Below are 17470 nucleotides of genomic sequence, written 5' to 3' on the forward strand. Positions count from 1 at the left end.
AATACGTGAGTACATTATTGAAAATGAATGATTGATTACAAACAATTGTGATATACCTTGGCAGTAAAATTGTTGCATTTGTGTAAATAACAAGTTACGATACATTTAACATAGTACTATGTAAATACGAAGTCATATATGTTATTGCATAAGACTTCTAGCAAGTCATATATCATTATACTTCATACAATGCACAGCGCGAGGATAAACTCCTGAGAAGTCAAACATATAACTATAGAGAGATTATAATATGATAAAAATACGGTTCAGTACGATAAAAATCCAGTATAGGATGACAAAAATACAGTAGTTTACAGCAGATTACAGTAATGATGAATACAAAGGTATGGACTAATATGTTTGCGTTAAAAAATACATTGAAAATATTATGCCAGTTAAAAATAGATGTGCCTATGACATGATACAGTTTAAACAGTTGAAGTATACATTGGCAATAAGGAATTGTTGCTATTGTGTAAATAGCAGATTACGATACATTTAACATAATACAATGTAAATACGAAGTCATATATGTTATTGCATAAGACTTCTAATAAGTGACATATGATTATACATAATACATGATACAGCACGAGGGTAAACTCCTGAAGAGAAGTCAAACATATAACTATAGAGAGATTATAATATGATAAAAATATGGTACAGTATGATAAAAATCCAGTATAGGATGACAAAAATACAGTAGTTTACAGCAGATTACAGTAATGATGAATACGAAGGTATGGACTAATATGTTTGCGGTAAAATACATTGAAAATATTATGCCAGTTAAAAATAGATGTGCATATGACATGATACAGTTTAAACAGTTGTGTTATACCTTGGCAATAAGGAATTGTTGCATTTGTGTAAATAGCAGATTACGATACATTTAACATAATACAATGTAAGTACGAAGTCATATATGTTATTGCATAAGACTTCTAATAAGTGATATATGATTATACATAATACATGATACAGCACGAGGGTAAACTCCTGAAGAGAAGTCAAACATATAACTATAGAGAGATTATAATATGATAAAAATATGGTACAGTATGATAAAAATCCAGTATAGGATGACAAAAATACAGTAGTTTACAGCAGATTACAGTAATGATGAATACAAAGGTATGGACTAATATGTTTGCGGTAAAATACATTGAAAATATTATACCAGTTAAAAATAGATGTGCATATGACATGATACAGTTTAAACAGTTGTGTTATACCTTGGCAATAAGGAATTGTTGCATTTGTGTAAATAGCAGATTACAATACATTTAACATAATACAATGTAAATACGAAGTCATATATGTTATTGCATAAGACTTCTAATAAGTGACATATGATTATACATAATACATGATACAGCACGAGGGTAAACTCCTGAAGAGAAGTCAAACATATAACTATAGAGAGATTATAATATGATAAAAATATGGTACAGTATGATAAAAATCCAGTATAGGATGACAAAAATACAGTAGTTTACAGCAGATTACAGTAATGATGAATACGAAGGTATGGACTAATATGTTTGCGGTAAAATACATTGAAAATATTATGCCAGTTAAAAATAGATGTGCATATGACATGATACAGTTTAAACAGTTGTGTTATACCTTGGCAATAAGGAATTGTTGTATTTGGGTAAATAGCAGATTACGATACATTTAACATAATACAATGTAAATACGAAGTCATATATGTTATTGCATAAGACTTCTAATAAGTGATATATGATTATACATAATACATGATACAGCACGAGGGTAAACTCCTGAAGAGAAGTCAAACATATAACTATAGAGAGATTATAATATGATAAAAATATGGTACAGTATGATAAAAATCCAGTATAGGATGACAAAAATACAGTAGTTTACAGCAGATTACAGTAATGATGAATACAAAGGTATGGACTAATATGTTTGCGGTAAAATACATTGAAAATATTATACCAGTTAAAAATAGATGTGCATATGACATGATACAGTTTAAACAGTTGTGTTATACCTTGGCAATAAGGAATTGTTGTATTTGTGTAAATAGCAGATTACGATACATTTAACATAATACAATGTAAATACGAAGTCATATATGTTATTGCATAAGACTTCTAATAAGTGATATATGAATATACATAATACATGATACAGCACGAGGGTAAACTCCTGAAGAGAAGTCAAACATATAGTTGTAGAGAGATTATGGGTTGATAAAAATGCAGTACAGTATGATAAAAATGCAGTATAGGATGATAAAAAGAACAGTAGTTTAAAGCAGATTTCAACAATGATGAATACATAGGTATAGAGACGAAAGAACGCCATCCTCGCACGGTTACAGCCGAAAACATCGCGGCAAAAACATCGCAGACGAAAATGTCGCGGAGAAAACAACGCAAGGCGAAAACGTCGTGCTACAAAACATCGTGGGAGAAAACATCGCAAAGAGAAAACATCGTGGTACAAAACATCGTCGTCTAAAATAAAGCGGTTCAAAAACATCGCAGTTTAAAAACATCGTCGTCGAAAATATCGTGGTAAAAAATAAAGTATCTACAAATCATCGCATGACGATAACATCGCAGACATGCTTTTTTCAGGCATGCTTTAATAATTGTAAATGGATATTCCTATAATGATTTGTGAGCGCAAGATGGAAAGAAGGATAATTTTTACTTTCATACTTTTTATTAACTAATAAATTTTTGCTGAGAAAATAAGAATGAAACTTAAGCATAGAAAATTAATGCAACTTCTTAATAGAATTTTAAACCGACATAGTTAACTAACAAAGGCCATTAATAAATCATTTTTATAAAGTTTTTACTGGTAATTTTTCGTGAAAAGTATAATCTATAATTTGCATTTCATTTTTTATGCTTAAGTTTCCTTCTTACTTTTTCAGCAAACATTTATTAGTTAATAAAATATGTGAAAATAAAAATTATCCTTCTTTACATACTGAACTCACAAATCATTATGGGAATATCCATTTACAATAATTAAAACCTGAAAAAAGCATGTCTGCAAAGTTATTGTCATGCGATGATTTGTAGATACTTTATTTTTTACCACGATATTTTCGCCGACGATGTTTTTAAACTGCGATGTTTTTAAACCGCTTTATTTTCTACGACGATGTTTTGTACCACGATGTTTTAGAACTGCGATGTTTTCTCTTTGCGATGTTTTCTCCCACGATGTTTTGTAGCACGACGTTTTCACCTTGCGTTGTTTTCTCCGCGACGTTTTCGTCCACGATGTTTTTGCCGCGATGTTATCGGCGGACACCTCCTCGCACAAGCCCAACTGGCCAAAACATGGAAGCTGTCCGTGCTTCGTAAAATCAAAATCGTCGATTAACGATTAGAATGGTTACAGAATATTTAAAAAATGATGAAAAGAAAAAGCTGTCTGTAGAATAAATGGTGAGGAATTAGGAAAAAGGAAATCGTGTGCACGTTTTGTTCTCACAGAAGAAAAGAATGATCGAATGGCGACTTGACAGGATCATCTTGACATGCGAAATCGCGATCCAAACTTTAAAAAAAAAAATTCGCACGTTATGAATCGTGATGCTTCGCCTACGCACTAGAAATGAAAAGACAAGAGTGCAAGATACGTTGGCCAGAAACTCGCCAAAGAAAATGCGTTTCGAAAAATCCAGCCTGAGGAAAATGTTAGTTTTTTAGTCTAAAGGGGCAATTTGCCCTGGAAGAATATTAATTTCGCATGGGAAACTTTAAAGGGGCTGTATCACTTTTCAAATCGTTGCCGCCATATATTATAGCCCTGTCTTATATTTAAAGAAATTAAATAATGAAGAATCTGCATAGATGTATGTATGTTTCTCACACTGTGATAAAACAACGGTACTTAGAGCCATCAAAATGTGAATGTGATCAGAGCCATCAAAATCAAGTGTGCCTTAGAGCTATCAAAATCAAATGTGAACATAATCTTCCATAGAATATGGAAATGTGGAAGCCCTAATTTGAATTTGAAACTTGTTTTTTTATTGATTTCAGATTTTGTAACACTTTTGAATTTTTGATTTAAAAACTAAACTACAGTACACTCTCGATTATCCGCGGAATTGGGTGGCGCGGATAACAAAAAACGTGAATAATCCGAAAAAAGCTAAAAACGGGTATAGCAAATAAGAAAACAGTCATTCAAACTTTGAAAAACAGTTTTATGTTCAATAAAACGTAAAATAAACAGCAGGAAATTTAACTAACGTTTAATATTCTAGCTTATTACGCTTAATATATTCTCCCCGTGAAGTCCAATTTCTCGAATTCCATGTCGCTGCTTAAAACGAGTCAACCAGCCAGAAGACGCATCAAAATTTCCTTTCAGGCCTAACAACTCAAAAAAGGCCTTCGCCGCAATTCATAGGACCATTTACAGGAGTACCCTCTTTTCGAACTTGAGCTAACCACTCTGTCAATGCGATGTTTAGCTCATCAAAGGTAGAACCCTTCATAGTTTTTCGCGTCTTCATTGCGGAAGCACTGTCCGACATTGATGCAAAGTTCACCAGTTTGTCTTTTTGCTTTAGAATGTCACGCACTGTTGTTTCCGCGATTCCGTAATCCAATTCCATCTGCTGCCTTGTAGCGCCGTTTGCTACTTTGGAATTTAATTCTAGTTTTTGCGCAATCGTCAACACAACCTTCTTTCGTTTTCCTGACATTTTAAATCGGTAACGAAAAACACAAAACCAAAAAGCACAAGCACTGAACACAATAGAAGATAAGAAGTTAACTCCGACCGGTTCTCAAATACTATCAGGCTTAAACTAACAATGGCGAGTGGGAGGAAGTGGACGTGTCGGTAAGATTAAGACGAGAGAGGGCGGTGGAGCGGGCACGGCAAGGGTGAGTACGAAATCAGTTACTCATCAGAAGGGAAGGTTCCGAGAAGGCCTAGGATATTTTTGCCATAAATAAGCACGATGTTAGCAAATTTAACGTTTCTCTCAGTTTTGTGAACATTTTTATTTTCTTTGCTTTACGCTTGGGAAAAAAAAAAAAAAAAAAAAAAAATGTGCGACAGGCGCGGATAATCCGCTCCATGGATAATCGGAAGTCTACTGTATTTCGAAGAGAGCCATGCCAACACTGGAAGGGGGGGAATTACCTCCACCGTGCGAGACTCTGTATCGGAAATTTTAAAGATGTGTTCATTTTAAAATTAATTTGCGCTATTGCTGCTGAACTGGATTTTATAGTTTGAGTACGTAGAACATGATATTTAATAAATAAAGGTTACACACAAAACGTTAAAAAAATACCCCTTTTCGACGTAATTTAAAATCTGAACTTTTTTTTTTTTTTTTAATTTTTTAATTTTTTTAGTCCAAAGGGATTTCAGTCCCGAAGGACTATTGCTTTCGTTTTGCGATTTTGCGTCGGACTCATAAACGTCGGTTCACTTTTCAAACTGTTGCCACAAAATGTTAGAGTCCTGCATTATATTTGAAGAAATTAAATAATGAAAAATCTGCATAAATGATTGTCTATTTCTCGCATTGTGATAAAACAATGGTACATAGAGCCATCGAATTTTGAATGACGAAATCCTACTGCGAATATGGGCATCTGAAATCCCAAATTTGGAATTTGTTTTATTATAGATTTTATATTTTGTAAAACTTTAACGAATTTTTGATTTACAAACTCAATGCTTTAAAAGCGAGAATTGGCAACGTTATATAGAAAAAAAATACTTTTATCTCCAGCTCGCGAGACTGTGTATATCGGAAATTCTAAAGATATGCTTAATTTAACATTATTTTGCGATATTGCTCTTGAACTGAAGTTTATGGTTTAAGTGCAAAGAACATGATATTTAATAAATAAAGGTAACACTCAAAACGTTAAAAAAACGCCCCTTTGGACGTAATTTAAAATCTGAAAAATTTCAGTTTTTTTTTTTTTTTTTTTTAGTGTGAGATGGAAAATAATGAATGCGATGTTTTACGTGGGTGTATTCGATCGGCTATTGAAACACATCGCACGTGTCTGTCCGGATTAAACAAAAAATTGATCTTGCTGCCCGATAACGCGCCGTCGCACAATGCAGCTGTTATTCGGGCGTTTTGCTTCTTCCACTCCCCAAAGAAAAGTTTTATTCTGAAAGCCTTCAGATTTTCTTATAACTTTCAGATTTTATTTAACGCCCAAAATGGCGCTTTTTTAACGTTTTGTGTATTAGCTTTATGTATTAAATATCATGTTCTTCGCACTTAAATCACATATAACTCTATTCAACAGTAATATCACAACATATTTAAAAACCGCATAACTGCCTATCTTTAGAATTTCCGATGCACAGTCTCGCGCGCTGGAGATAATTTTCTTTTCGTACAGTGTTGCCATTGTTCGCTTTGAAATCGTTCAGTTTGTTAATCAAAAATTCGTTAAAGTGTTACTAAAAATTCGAAATTCAAAATTCGATCTTCCAAGTGCCCATGTTCGGATGGAGGACTACGTTATTCAAAATTGAATGGCTCTAGGTACCGATGTTTTCTCACAGTGCGAGAAACATTCATGCACTTTCTTCATTTTTTAGTTTCTTTAAATATTATACATGGCGATAATAATTGGTGACAACAGTTTGAAAAGTAGTAATAGTAACTTTAATAGTTTAACTATGTACATAACATATTTTTACCACACCATAAAACTTTTGAAGATTTCGTCCCTTATAACTCAACTGTAAAAAAATGCTTTTTTTTAAGTTATGAATAGTCAATTTATTGTAATTATAACTGAAGTTAAAGCTTATGATCTACAAAATTATGTCGTTAAAAATGGATTACGTAAAAAATTATTGATTTTATTTATCGAAATTGATCAATGAAATCATTTTCTTCTTTCACGAAGTAAGTGAAGTTTAAATGTATCTATACCCTTCCGTGTTTAATAAGCTATTGCAAGATGAAAGCGAATGTTAAAGAAAAAAAAATCATCTTAAAAGTATAATTAATTCTGGGATAACGATGTGATATTCTCTGATGAAATGAAACATTATAAGCACAAAATGACTTTTGAAATTTTCTGAACATCTGTGACCATAGGTAAATTTCACCACTCGTACTCTTAAAACTTCTTTTGTTCTTTGCAAAATTGATAGTACTCGTATTTTTATTATAATCATATAAACAATATCTTGCACCTATTTATATGGATGAATTTTAAGATGAAAAAAAAATTTTTTTTACATTTCTTTTGTAGGTATTGCCATTTAAACATCCATTTATTTAATTTTGTAACTCGGAAAGAATGGATCGGGAAAGAAATGGCTGCCTCCTTTGACAGCAGTCGACTAAGGTAAGTTTGTGAATAGATTTGAAACTTATTAAGGTATCTGCCTACGTTCGGAGCACTTTTTTTAAAAAACATAGAATTCAAATGAAATATATATTTATTTAGTCAAAATATGATATCAAATCATGAAAACAGGTAAATTTTTAGGAATAATTTCATAAATTTGTGAAATATATGCAATTTTATGCACATTTTTAGGAGAATTTAACACTTACGTTAAATGTCGTATATTTTTTCCCACATCATATATTTAGATTTTATTTACACTTTATACTGCTACAACACTCATCCGTGTTGTGAACTAAAATGTTTATGATATTTCTAAAATTTACTAAAATATGTGTAATTACATGAAAAAACACAGTTTTTTGTAAAATATTTCTTATCGTTTTATATAGAAATACTTATAAAAGAATCAAATTAATTAATATAACTTAGATTGTAGCTTAAAACCTAGTAAATAATATAGAAAACACTTTAGTGAAATTTAATAGAGATACCTTTAGAACATTTTGAGTAATTACATTTCTTGTATGTAAAAACACTAGAAAAATTAGTTTTCCAGAAAACGCATTTAAAGATTTCACATTAACAGAAAAACTGTTCTGTTGTATTTATACACTTAAAATTCTTCACATTTGTACATCACATACTCCATATCTTTATACTTAAGTAATTTTGATTTCCTATTTGATTTTAATTTTTTTCTGGCTATTTTCGAAATGAGCGACGAATGACGTTTCGAGTTCTTTATTCTTTCGTTATCAATTCCAAAGTAATTTTTAATCATTTCTTGTTCAATTGATATGCCTAAATGTTCAAACACAGGAAGTAATCCGAGATACCTTGAATTAAAAATTAAAACTGCTATATATGCTTCCAGCAACATAGTCTTTATATCTAATCGCAATGTTGCCAGACCCAGTTCAAAAAACCGCGATGTTGCCAGTCCCAGTTCAAAAAACCGCGATGTTGCCAGTCCCAGTTCAAAAAATTAATTCATATAATTATTGCCAGAAACAAAAAAAGTACCCAGAATTAAAATGAAATGTTTTAGCACAATTTTACACACAAACAGGTAAAAAAAAAAAAAAAAAAACACGGATAACAACATTGTTTACCTTTAAGTTGAGCTTTTTAAATGGCACTTCCGTCTTTCTGCTTTCACTTCCAGTGCAGTTAGTTGGCTATATCTTCACTTCTAATTATCACAAACGTAAAAATGAACCATTTTCGGAATCCTACAAAACTGACCTTTCAAATTGGGCAATTAAAAAAATCGCCTTTTTTCGCCGAAATCGTGTTTTTAACGTAGGCAGATACCTTAAGCCGAGGAGATACAATGATTATAATAGTGTCATTTGATCTAAACCGCCCAGGTGTATATGAGTAAACTTTGACAAAAGTCTTCGATGCCCCGGCTAATGGCCTATACAGTCCGAGTATGCCCAACGCATGGAAGAGTTTGGTTTCCAGAGCGAAAACTGCAAGGATCTAAGGCTCCTCTGAAACAAGATGATGGCTCCGATTCAGACGAAGACAAAACCGTTTGGGAGTACTGCAGAAAGGTGTTTGGAAGCTCTTCCGTGAGCGGTGTCAATCATATCGCCTTGGCCAAAACGAGACGGAGGAGATGTTTCTGGATTTTCATTTTCTTTGGATCCCTCATCGGATTCTTCTACCAGTTTGGATCTTTCCTCGTCCAGTACAGGGAATACCAATCCATTGTACAAATTGACATTCAGAATGCAGGATCTTTGATGTTTCCGGCCGTCACCCTCTGCAATGCCAATAGGTAAGATGAAAAAAAAAATCATTTATTTTTATTCAAAAATCATTTGCGTATTTTAGAAATTTCCAAATAATTAATAACTTTTATATTTTAATATGAAAGAGTAAGTGACGGGGGACGTGGGCAACATTCCTCTACTATTGTGATTAATCGGTTTAGCGTCACGTCCACAATGACTTATTCTTGGCGCAAACTGAAAAAAAAAATGCGCCAAGATAAAATTTTAAATTTCTCCATAAATTCCTCACCAAGGATCACAAAATTTAACATCTAAGCCAGCGATTCTCAGCCTTTTGACTAACGGGTGTAGTAACTTAACATTAGGATATTTTTTGGAAGCAGCCAAGATGAAAAATTAACAACGCCTTTGCCGGGAATCGAACCACGAACTTCTGAAATACCGGCCCAGCGTGCTACCGTTACACTACGAAGGCACGCTAGGGAAGTGGGAGAAATACCTTATACGCGTACCATCTAAACAAAAATTGAAAACCTTTAGTACCACCGCTACAAAGTACTACTACCACCACCACCACCACTCTTGAACAAAGCTCAGATCGCATAAATTTACAAGTGTTAGAGAAGGAAACTCCATCAGGATGTTGGGGTTTAATTTTTGAATTTAATAGTTCAAAATACTTTGCTCCACCTATTTTTCTCTTGCGTACCATCGGTTGAGAAAGCCTAATATAGGCATAACTTGAATTGTAGAATCGAAACATGGAAAAAAATGATACGTTACTTGAGAAAAGTGCAATTTAGTGTCAAAATACTAATGTTAGAACTGTAGGGTTTATATTTATTTTAACTAACATTTATTTTAAGTTTAAACTATCTTTCCTGTCAAGCCTTACTTTCCCCTGGAACTGCCAATGCCAGAATATGTAAATTTGAGTAGAACGCGCAAGCATTCAAATTATCAGCGGAAGTAGTATGATTTAAATAGAAGGAAACAAGTTCGGTGAGAGAGAGTTATTCTTACTTCGCGAGCGCGGAGGTAGAAATCGAGAATTAAAGAACCCCGCGTTGCGGCCTATGTGCTTGGCGGGAAGTAGTTGCAATTGTTCCAGTGAGCTTCAAGTCTGCTGAATTAGCTGCGGCTTTTGTAAAACGCGGTGAGTTAGTTATTTTAGAGAGCCTCGTAGTTAGAATCTTGTCTTTATTTTCTTTTCAGGTTATTATTTTATTTTGACTGCCTAGTTGGCAAAGTTGTAAGCGTCAAGAGGACGCAATTGTAAATTAGTACGTTGAATAAAAAGGGACTTAACCCTTTATAAGATTCTGTGGTTTAGAGGCGCGCAACGTTATATTGGCGCCCGAACACTTATCGAACTGAAATGGCCGAAAACTGGATGGAAGCCGCTGGACAACACCAAGAAATGACAACTCAGTTAGAAGGATTTGGATACCTGGTCCAGACTTTGAGAGCATCAATCAAGCCAAACGTCTATTTCGACGGAAAAAATTCGGTGTCCGTATTTTTAGAAGGTATAGAAAACCACTTTCAGCTCTACCCTGTGCCTGAAAGACAAAAAGTCGCCATCGCCACATCAGCACTAAGAGGACAGGCCGCGCTATGGTGGAAAAATATAGGCAAATTTCTTCTAGGTGAATTTGGAAGCCCGACGTATACTTTTGAAAATTTCAAAAAATCGTTAGTAAAGGCCTTCCCCATAGTGAAAGATCGCGCACGGCTGGAAGCCGAGCTATATAGTTTCTATCAACGGGATACAGCACAATTGACGGACTTTATTTTACGAAAAATCAAGCTAACGGATATGCTGTATGGCAAGAAACCCGATGCGGAGATTATTGAAATAATATTACCAAGATTGTTACCCGCTGTCCAAGACTACTTTGAAATTAGAAACCCAAGAACATTGCAGGAACTCTTCGAATTGGCGGTGAAGTTTCAAAATCGCAGAATCGCGGAAGGAGCGAGAGGGGAAACATACACTCTAAATTCGAAAGAGTTGTATCCGACTCCAAAAGAGTGACATCTCACCTCCCTCTAATGCCAAAATGGCACCAACCTCAAAAGAGCGACTTTTCACTCTAATAAAAAGTGGTTCCTTCTCACACAAAAAAAGGAGTGACTCTTTTTTCGTTCACTCTTGCCGATAGCGAGATACCGCCCGATATTCAGGTGAAACCACACACATTACAAGGAGTCATAATAGTCTGCTCACTCCTTGATGGTGCGATTTTTATATAATTATTTTACATTTGTTTTATTGGCAAACTGAAAATTGGTATTTGCTATGTAAAATTTATGGCTGAGGCAAAGTTTTAGATTTCTGGTTAATATTATCTTGAAAAAATGTTTTACACTACTTTTTAACATGCTATATTGTGACTTTAAATATCTGCTGTTTTAGATTTGCTACCTATGTACTTACAAAAACATTTATTGGTCATGAAGACGATTATGAATCAAAGTAGACCATCACTGAAATAAAAATCATTGTTTTAGGATAATCATATCTTCTTTATTTGGACATATAGTTTTTCTTTCCAAATCTAGCGAAATATATATATATCAAAATATTACATCCACATTAAAATATTGGAAATTCGGTGTCATGTTACAATATTTAACATTCTGAAATAACACTATCACTTTCTCACAGTACTTCTGATATGAAATTACTTTAAATTCACAGAATATATTTTATTTTACAGAAACATGGTTCTTGCCTTTATGTATACTAAGCAATAAAAAAGCAATATTAAAATCAAAGCAACTTAAAAACTGGAATAGCAAGATATTCACACTTAAAGCTTGGTATTTGAATAAAAAAGGTTTTTCAGGTACTTAAATCTTTGAATAAATATTTCAGAAATTTTCAAACTTTGGTTTGAGAAATCAAAAAATTATTTTAGATGAATCATATATGTATAGTGATATATATTCTAAATTTTGTATACATATTTTAATTTTAAAAAACAAATTATGTTTATTCACAAGATTAGAACACATAATCATGTAAATTGTAAGCTAAATTTTAAATTAAATAATCGCAATATTTGGAAATGTAATTTATCAAAAATACTTCTTGAAAAATTTTATAATAATGAAAATTTGAATGTGTTAAAACAGCTGATCATGTATATATGTCTCAGTAAACCTGTATTATATTCTGATAGATTCAACTTCTTTAAATGCTACTTATAAGTGAATATATTAATACAATTTGTGAATTGATATTACTAGTACTTTGTCGACTTGAGCATAATATGCATAAAAATATCGAATAACAAATTTTAATATACATTGAAATAAGAAAAAAATGTGAATTTAATTTCCCTAAATTATTCAGCTTTATTTGCAATGTATGAGATTCAGAAAATTAGTAACCATAAAATACTCTCATGCTATTGTTTTTAACTTCATATACTGCAAAAGAATTGTTTCTATTTCTTATTACAAAATCATTAAGAACTTAAAATTAATTAACCCCAAATTATGAATAAAGCTTATCTTCAGTTAGCTTACAACACTTTTTACTTTTGAGAAGTTATATGCATACAAATTCCTATACATTAATCATTATAGGTGAATAATTGTTTACATATACTTTTAGACTAAACTTATTTTTATATATGTTAATTCCAATTCGAAGTCTCATGTGGAAAGAATAAAGTAAAAGTGAAATAATATGGATTAGCTCACATGTGTAAGATAAACATTCATGTTTCATAATTCTGCTGAAAATTAATATGTACTTTATTGATTGGTTAAATATGAGTAGAAATCATTAATCTGCAGAATTATAATAATTTCCATGAACAAAGTAATTTAAAAATAAATGAAAACAAGCAATACATAAAAAACTCTTTATTAAGAAACATATTATACATACATAAATTTTTACTCAATAATAATAATATAATAAAAATATTAAAATTGCAATAAATTTTTACTCAATAGCTATGTTGCTGAAACATGTATTTAACGAGTCCACACATGCTCTAGGAGTGCTTATATTGTATAAAAAACTTTCCATAAAATTGTAAAAATTTGTTAATACATGTGCATATTGCACACTAAATACGAAATGGGATTTAAATAAAATGTCGAATGTCTTCATGGCGTGATTTGGACATGCTATTAACTTGTTATCTGCTTTAATGTAAAATGAATTTGAAATGCACACTAGAATCGGTTGCTTATTCTGCCCTGGTTCAAGAGACTCCATGTCTTCTATTCCCTGAAAATAAATTTCTTCATTAAGAATACATCCATACCTATGAGGGCAAGTCAAATACCAATTATCCATATTAGAAAGTTTATCTTTCCAATTAAAAAATATTGCCAGAAAATTTTTTTCTTCATACAAAAATACTACTCAAGTAATTTTATGCACATAGAGGCCTTTTGCTTTTAGTTTCTGTAAAAGTGCAGTATCAAAACATATAGGAATATTTAAGTATTATATTGATGCAAGTATAGAATAGGATAGTAATGCATACTGCTATTTGTGCATTGCTTCTTCATGAAAAGTGTAATAAATAATGTAAAAAGAACAAAGAATATGGAGAATTAGTCTGGCTTATTCTTATGAAACCAAATATCATTTCTTCATATTAAACTATGATGCTTGTTCTTGATTTCATAATTGCCCTAGTCTGACTGGAATTACTTTTTGAAATTCAAGCAGTTTCTCCAACACTATACAAGTAAAAAAAAATCTATGTTCACTATATGATACATGCATAGAAATGATTACTGTCATGCTTTAGATGATACAAAGACATCACACATAATACAAACCTTCTTATTCTCTCGAAATATTTGCTAGTATGTAGGTGACATTCAAATCAATGCCATTTCAATTCTACAAAAATTAGCTAAATGACGATGCATCATCTGTGGGTACAACAGTTGAAAGCAGCTTGAGAACATGAATTTTAGCCACGTGAGGCCAAATACATTCACTGTTGTAAAATGGCTCGTTTAAATATGATCTGCCCTCTTAAAATGAAAGTGCAAAACATACAAAACTCATAAATACTTACATTAACAAATATTAGAAGTGCAGAATTTGGAATGTTTTTTTTTGTAAATAACAGCCTGATGCCAAAATACTTGTTTTGCCTTTACTCTACAGAAATAAAAATAAAAGTATATATATATAAAAGACATAAACTGGATAACAATTGCATGTGAAATGTAATTATTAATTGAAGCTACATAAATATCACACATGAACCTTTCAAGAAAGAAAATGTAGCAAAGTTCAAAGGATATGCAGCTCAATTCACTTACATATAGTATCAATAGCTTATTTGCATACACATACACTACAAACTAAAAATATTATCCTATTAAAAGAATTTTAGCTAAGCATATGAAATTATTTTTTATGCATAGACTTATGCCAAGTATTTACTCATTAATAATGAATGAGACCTTTTTTTTACCTTTTTCCCTCTTCCTTTACCATAATTTGGGCTGGGCAAAAGTTCTGGGAGCAAAACTAATGCTTTTAGATCACCTATATATATGAAAAAAATACACAGACTTTTATTACATAAGGATTACAAAAATATCATTAAAAAGGCCTTTGGTACTAGAGGTACATGGATTTACAGCTTACTTTTACAAGCCAGAAAAAAAAACTTTATAAGCCATTTAAGAATGACCAATGCAAGTAATAGATAAAAAATTACTTTAGGTAATTAAAACAGTACGTAAAAAAGTTTTAAAGTATTATATGATTTATAATCCTAGTTAAATTTTTAAAGATCTTTACCACTGAAATCAGCAATACTTGGTACCAGAAGATCAGGCCGTTTTGATTCAGCATATCTCAAAATTCTTGGGACATAAAAAGATGAAAACTTTCCCAAGAAAGTGTCTGAATTGGGATGCATGCGTAAAAATTCTGCATCAATCTGCAAACACAACATAATTTCCAGTAAGTTTATACAAAAATCAAAAATAGGTTATCTAGTACATATTCATAAAAATGTTGATTTTAAAAACTGAATGCATGTGGTTAATGGTTCAGTTTCTTAAACCAAGCATATCCTGAATGAAAATTATTACAAGAACTTATGTGTTTTAACATAATGCTGAAAAATGATTTTGAACTGAAATTCTTTGAATTGATTATGCTGAAACTTTGATTTTAATTTCCTGGCTCGACACATTTTAAAGATCACCAATATACACTATGCGTATATGTAAATTTAAAGTGCAATTACTAACTGAAAATTAATTAGCTAAATTTCTTACCATATCTCCTCTATAATCTTGTAGCCTGGGACATCTCTCTAAAACATCTGTTATGGTCATGCCTGAATCTCTTATTTCAGTTTGTCTGTCAGCCATTGTTTCAGACAATATATCTGAAATCGCCTGTCTATTGGGTTCTATGGGATTTTTAAATTTCATCCACATTATCTATAACAAAAAATTTATATGCACTAATTTTCAAACATTTTCTTTAAGTATAGATGAAATATTTATAACATAGAAATATTTTAAAATGTTATGAATATGAATTTTACGAAAGCTGAAAAAAACCTTTTCTTCTAAATCCTCTTTAGTCAAACGTTCTGTTTCAAGAGATGGTTCTATTCTGCAGATTTTTGAAGTTTTGGCTAATCCTTTTTTTCTTTGATGGACTTCCTAAGCGTTTTCAGGCCTATTCTATAAAGCTTATTCCTGTGGTCTTATCATAGAAGCTTTCCTGCACATAAATTAATACACATCACATAACTAGATAACATGTTTTAAAGTAATTTTTTGAAAATTAAAGAACACTTACATGCCCATGTGGGAATCTTTTTGATTTTAACAATGGAAATGCATCTACTAATGCCTCTGCAGTACGTTCCTTCCATTCTGAGGATGGGTAGCTAAAAAAAAAAAAAAATAATTTAATGGAAAATTCTTGAAATTCATATAAAATAAAATATTTTCTTAATTTTCAGAACGTATCTATACCTTCCAGACTTAAATCAATGAAAATATATTCAAGTTCACTAAAAAAACTTACACAGTTCCACATAAGTTTACTAATTTTGAACAGACTATCCTAACTAGCAGCTGCCTGTCTTCAGTCTTGTAGGAACCTCTATCCAAGTTGTCACAGAGCTGTTTGCCTTGTGGGTGACTGCTGACCCACTTTCTGATATCAAAAGAATCCTGAAAAAATTGAGAAAATTGTAATAACCGACTAATAAATCACAACGTGTTCTTTTACATAATTAAAATTAAAAGACAACTTTTATTACCTTGTTTGAAATACACTGGTTATATATTTTGGATATGTCTAAAGACACCTCTTTTCTTTGTATATTCTGTGGAGAAATGGCACTTGCATCTTGACAGACCTTTTCAGTGCATTTTTCATCTGATGGTATTGAAGCAACCGCTTGAACTGATGGGCACTAAAAAGAAAATGACTTTTCAGATAATAATATAAAATTATCCGTCATTGTTATTCCATTATTGAAATTATATTGTTACCCTTATTCTATTCACAATTTGCATAATATGCTTTCTGGGCCCTAATTTTATGTTCATTTCTTTCAAGTCATCTGTGATATCAGGAAACGTCAACCCAATGACGCCTTCTTCTGTAAGAAATATATAGTATAACATTCTTCCTAAATTTTAATGACAACTAAATATCAATCAGTGCAATATAGCGCAGAATGACAGACAAGGTGAAAGAACAGCAAATTCAAAACTATAAGGGGACAAAATTACTTAGAAAAAACAGGAAAGAAATCTTTAAAAAATTATTGAATAACTGTTTCATTTATATAAAATTTTACTAATTCTTATCTTTAAATATTAAAAACTTGAAATTAATTCTGTGTAATAAACAATTTCAATAGATTTAACAGTGGTTATATATGATATTAATTTATTCTCATAAATATTACGATTTATTTACATTACAAAATCACAGATAAATCAAATGATATGTTAAATGGAACTTCAAAATTTTGAGTCATAACTAAATTTTCTTAAGAGCGGAAATTAGATATTTATATGTATATTTAAAAGTATTAAGACAGATTATATTCCCAAAAACGTGTCTAGTAAATTAACAAGGTATTTTTTAATTAATTTGGTTAATTACCAGCATCAATAAATAATTTTTGTTACTTTCGCTGTGCGCTCAATTGATAATAATTATTTTATCGATTCATTATGTCCATTTACAAATTATGACATTAAAAGTACGTATAATGAAAATTATATGTGCTTGTAATGCATTTGATAAGATAAACATTTCTCTTAATATGGTTTCTAGTTTAAGAAGTTCCTCCCTTAGTCTTTAAAGAAATCTATAAACTACCTTTC

The 17470-nt window shown here is 31.4% G+C and overlaps 2 protein-coding genes across 2 annotated transcripts; both read right to left on the minus strand.

The window, feature by feature from the left end:
- Positions 1–13166: 13166 nt before the first annotated feature.
- On the minus strand, positions 13167–15462 carry LOC146998988 (uncharacterized). The gene is made up of 5 exons (XM_085810369.1): positions 15386–15462; positions 14901–15042; positions 14569–14642; positions 14164–14249; positions 13167–13355 (listed from the first exon to the last, which is right to left on the minus strand). The coding sequence occupies exons 1-4, from the start codon at positions 15443–15445 to the stop codon at positions 14175–14177; spliced, it is 351 nt and encodes a 116-aa protein (XP_085666495.1). The 5' UTR covers positions 15446–15462; the 3' UTR covers positions 13167–13355; positions 14164–14174.
- LOC118205177 (uncharacterized) lies at positions 15426–16893 on the minus strand. Its single transcript, XM_085810368.1, has 6 exons — positions 16625–16893; positions 16390–16545; positions 16152–16300; positions 15921–16011; positions 15677–15842; positions 15426–15553 (listed from the first exon to the last, which is right to left on the minus strand). The coding sequence occupies exons 1-5, from the start codon at positions 16757–16759 to the stop codon at positions 15798–15800; spliced, it is 576 nt and encodes a 191-aa protein (XP_085666494.1). The 5' UTR covers positions 16760–16893; the 3' UTR covers positions 15426–15553; positions 15677–15797.
- Positions 16894–17470: the final 577 nt, after the last annotated feature.

This window comes from Stegodyphus dumicola, chromosome 2 (assembly GCF_044657685.1).
Source record: "Stegodyphus dumicola isolate Sdum_Otavi_A_Nest chromosome 2, ASM4465768v1".
NCBI classification, from domain to species: Eukaryota; Metazoa; Arthropoda; class Arachnida; order Araneae; family Eresidae; genus Stegodyphus; species Stegodyphus dumicola.

Coding starts and splice junctions, on each gene's coding strand:
- LOC118205177 (XM_085810368.1), bottom strand. CDS start 16,759: ATGTTATACTATATATTTCTTACAGAAGAAGGCGTCATTGGGTTGACG. Junction 16,012..16,151: donor GTAAACTTATGTGGAACTGT/GTAAGTTTTTTT, acceptor TTTTTTTTTTAG/CTACCCATCCTCAGAATGGA. Junction 15,843..15,920: donor AAAGATTCCCACATGGGCAT/GTAAGTGTTCTT, acceptor ATTTATGTGCAG/GAAAGCTTCTATGATAAGAC.
- LOC146998988 (XM_085810369.1), bottom strand. CDS start 15,445: ATGACCATAACAGATGTTTTAGAGAGATGTCCCAGGCTACAAGATTAT. Junction 15,043..15,385: donor AAGATTATAGAGGAGATATG/GTAAGAAATTTA, acceptor TTGTGTTTGCAG/ATTGATGCAGAATTTTTACG. Junction 14,643..14,900: donor AAGTATTGCTGATTTCAGTG/GTAAAGATCTTT, acceptor TCATATATATAG/GTGATCTAAAAGCATTAGTT.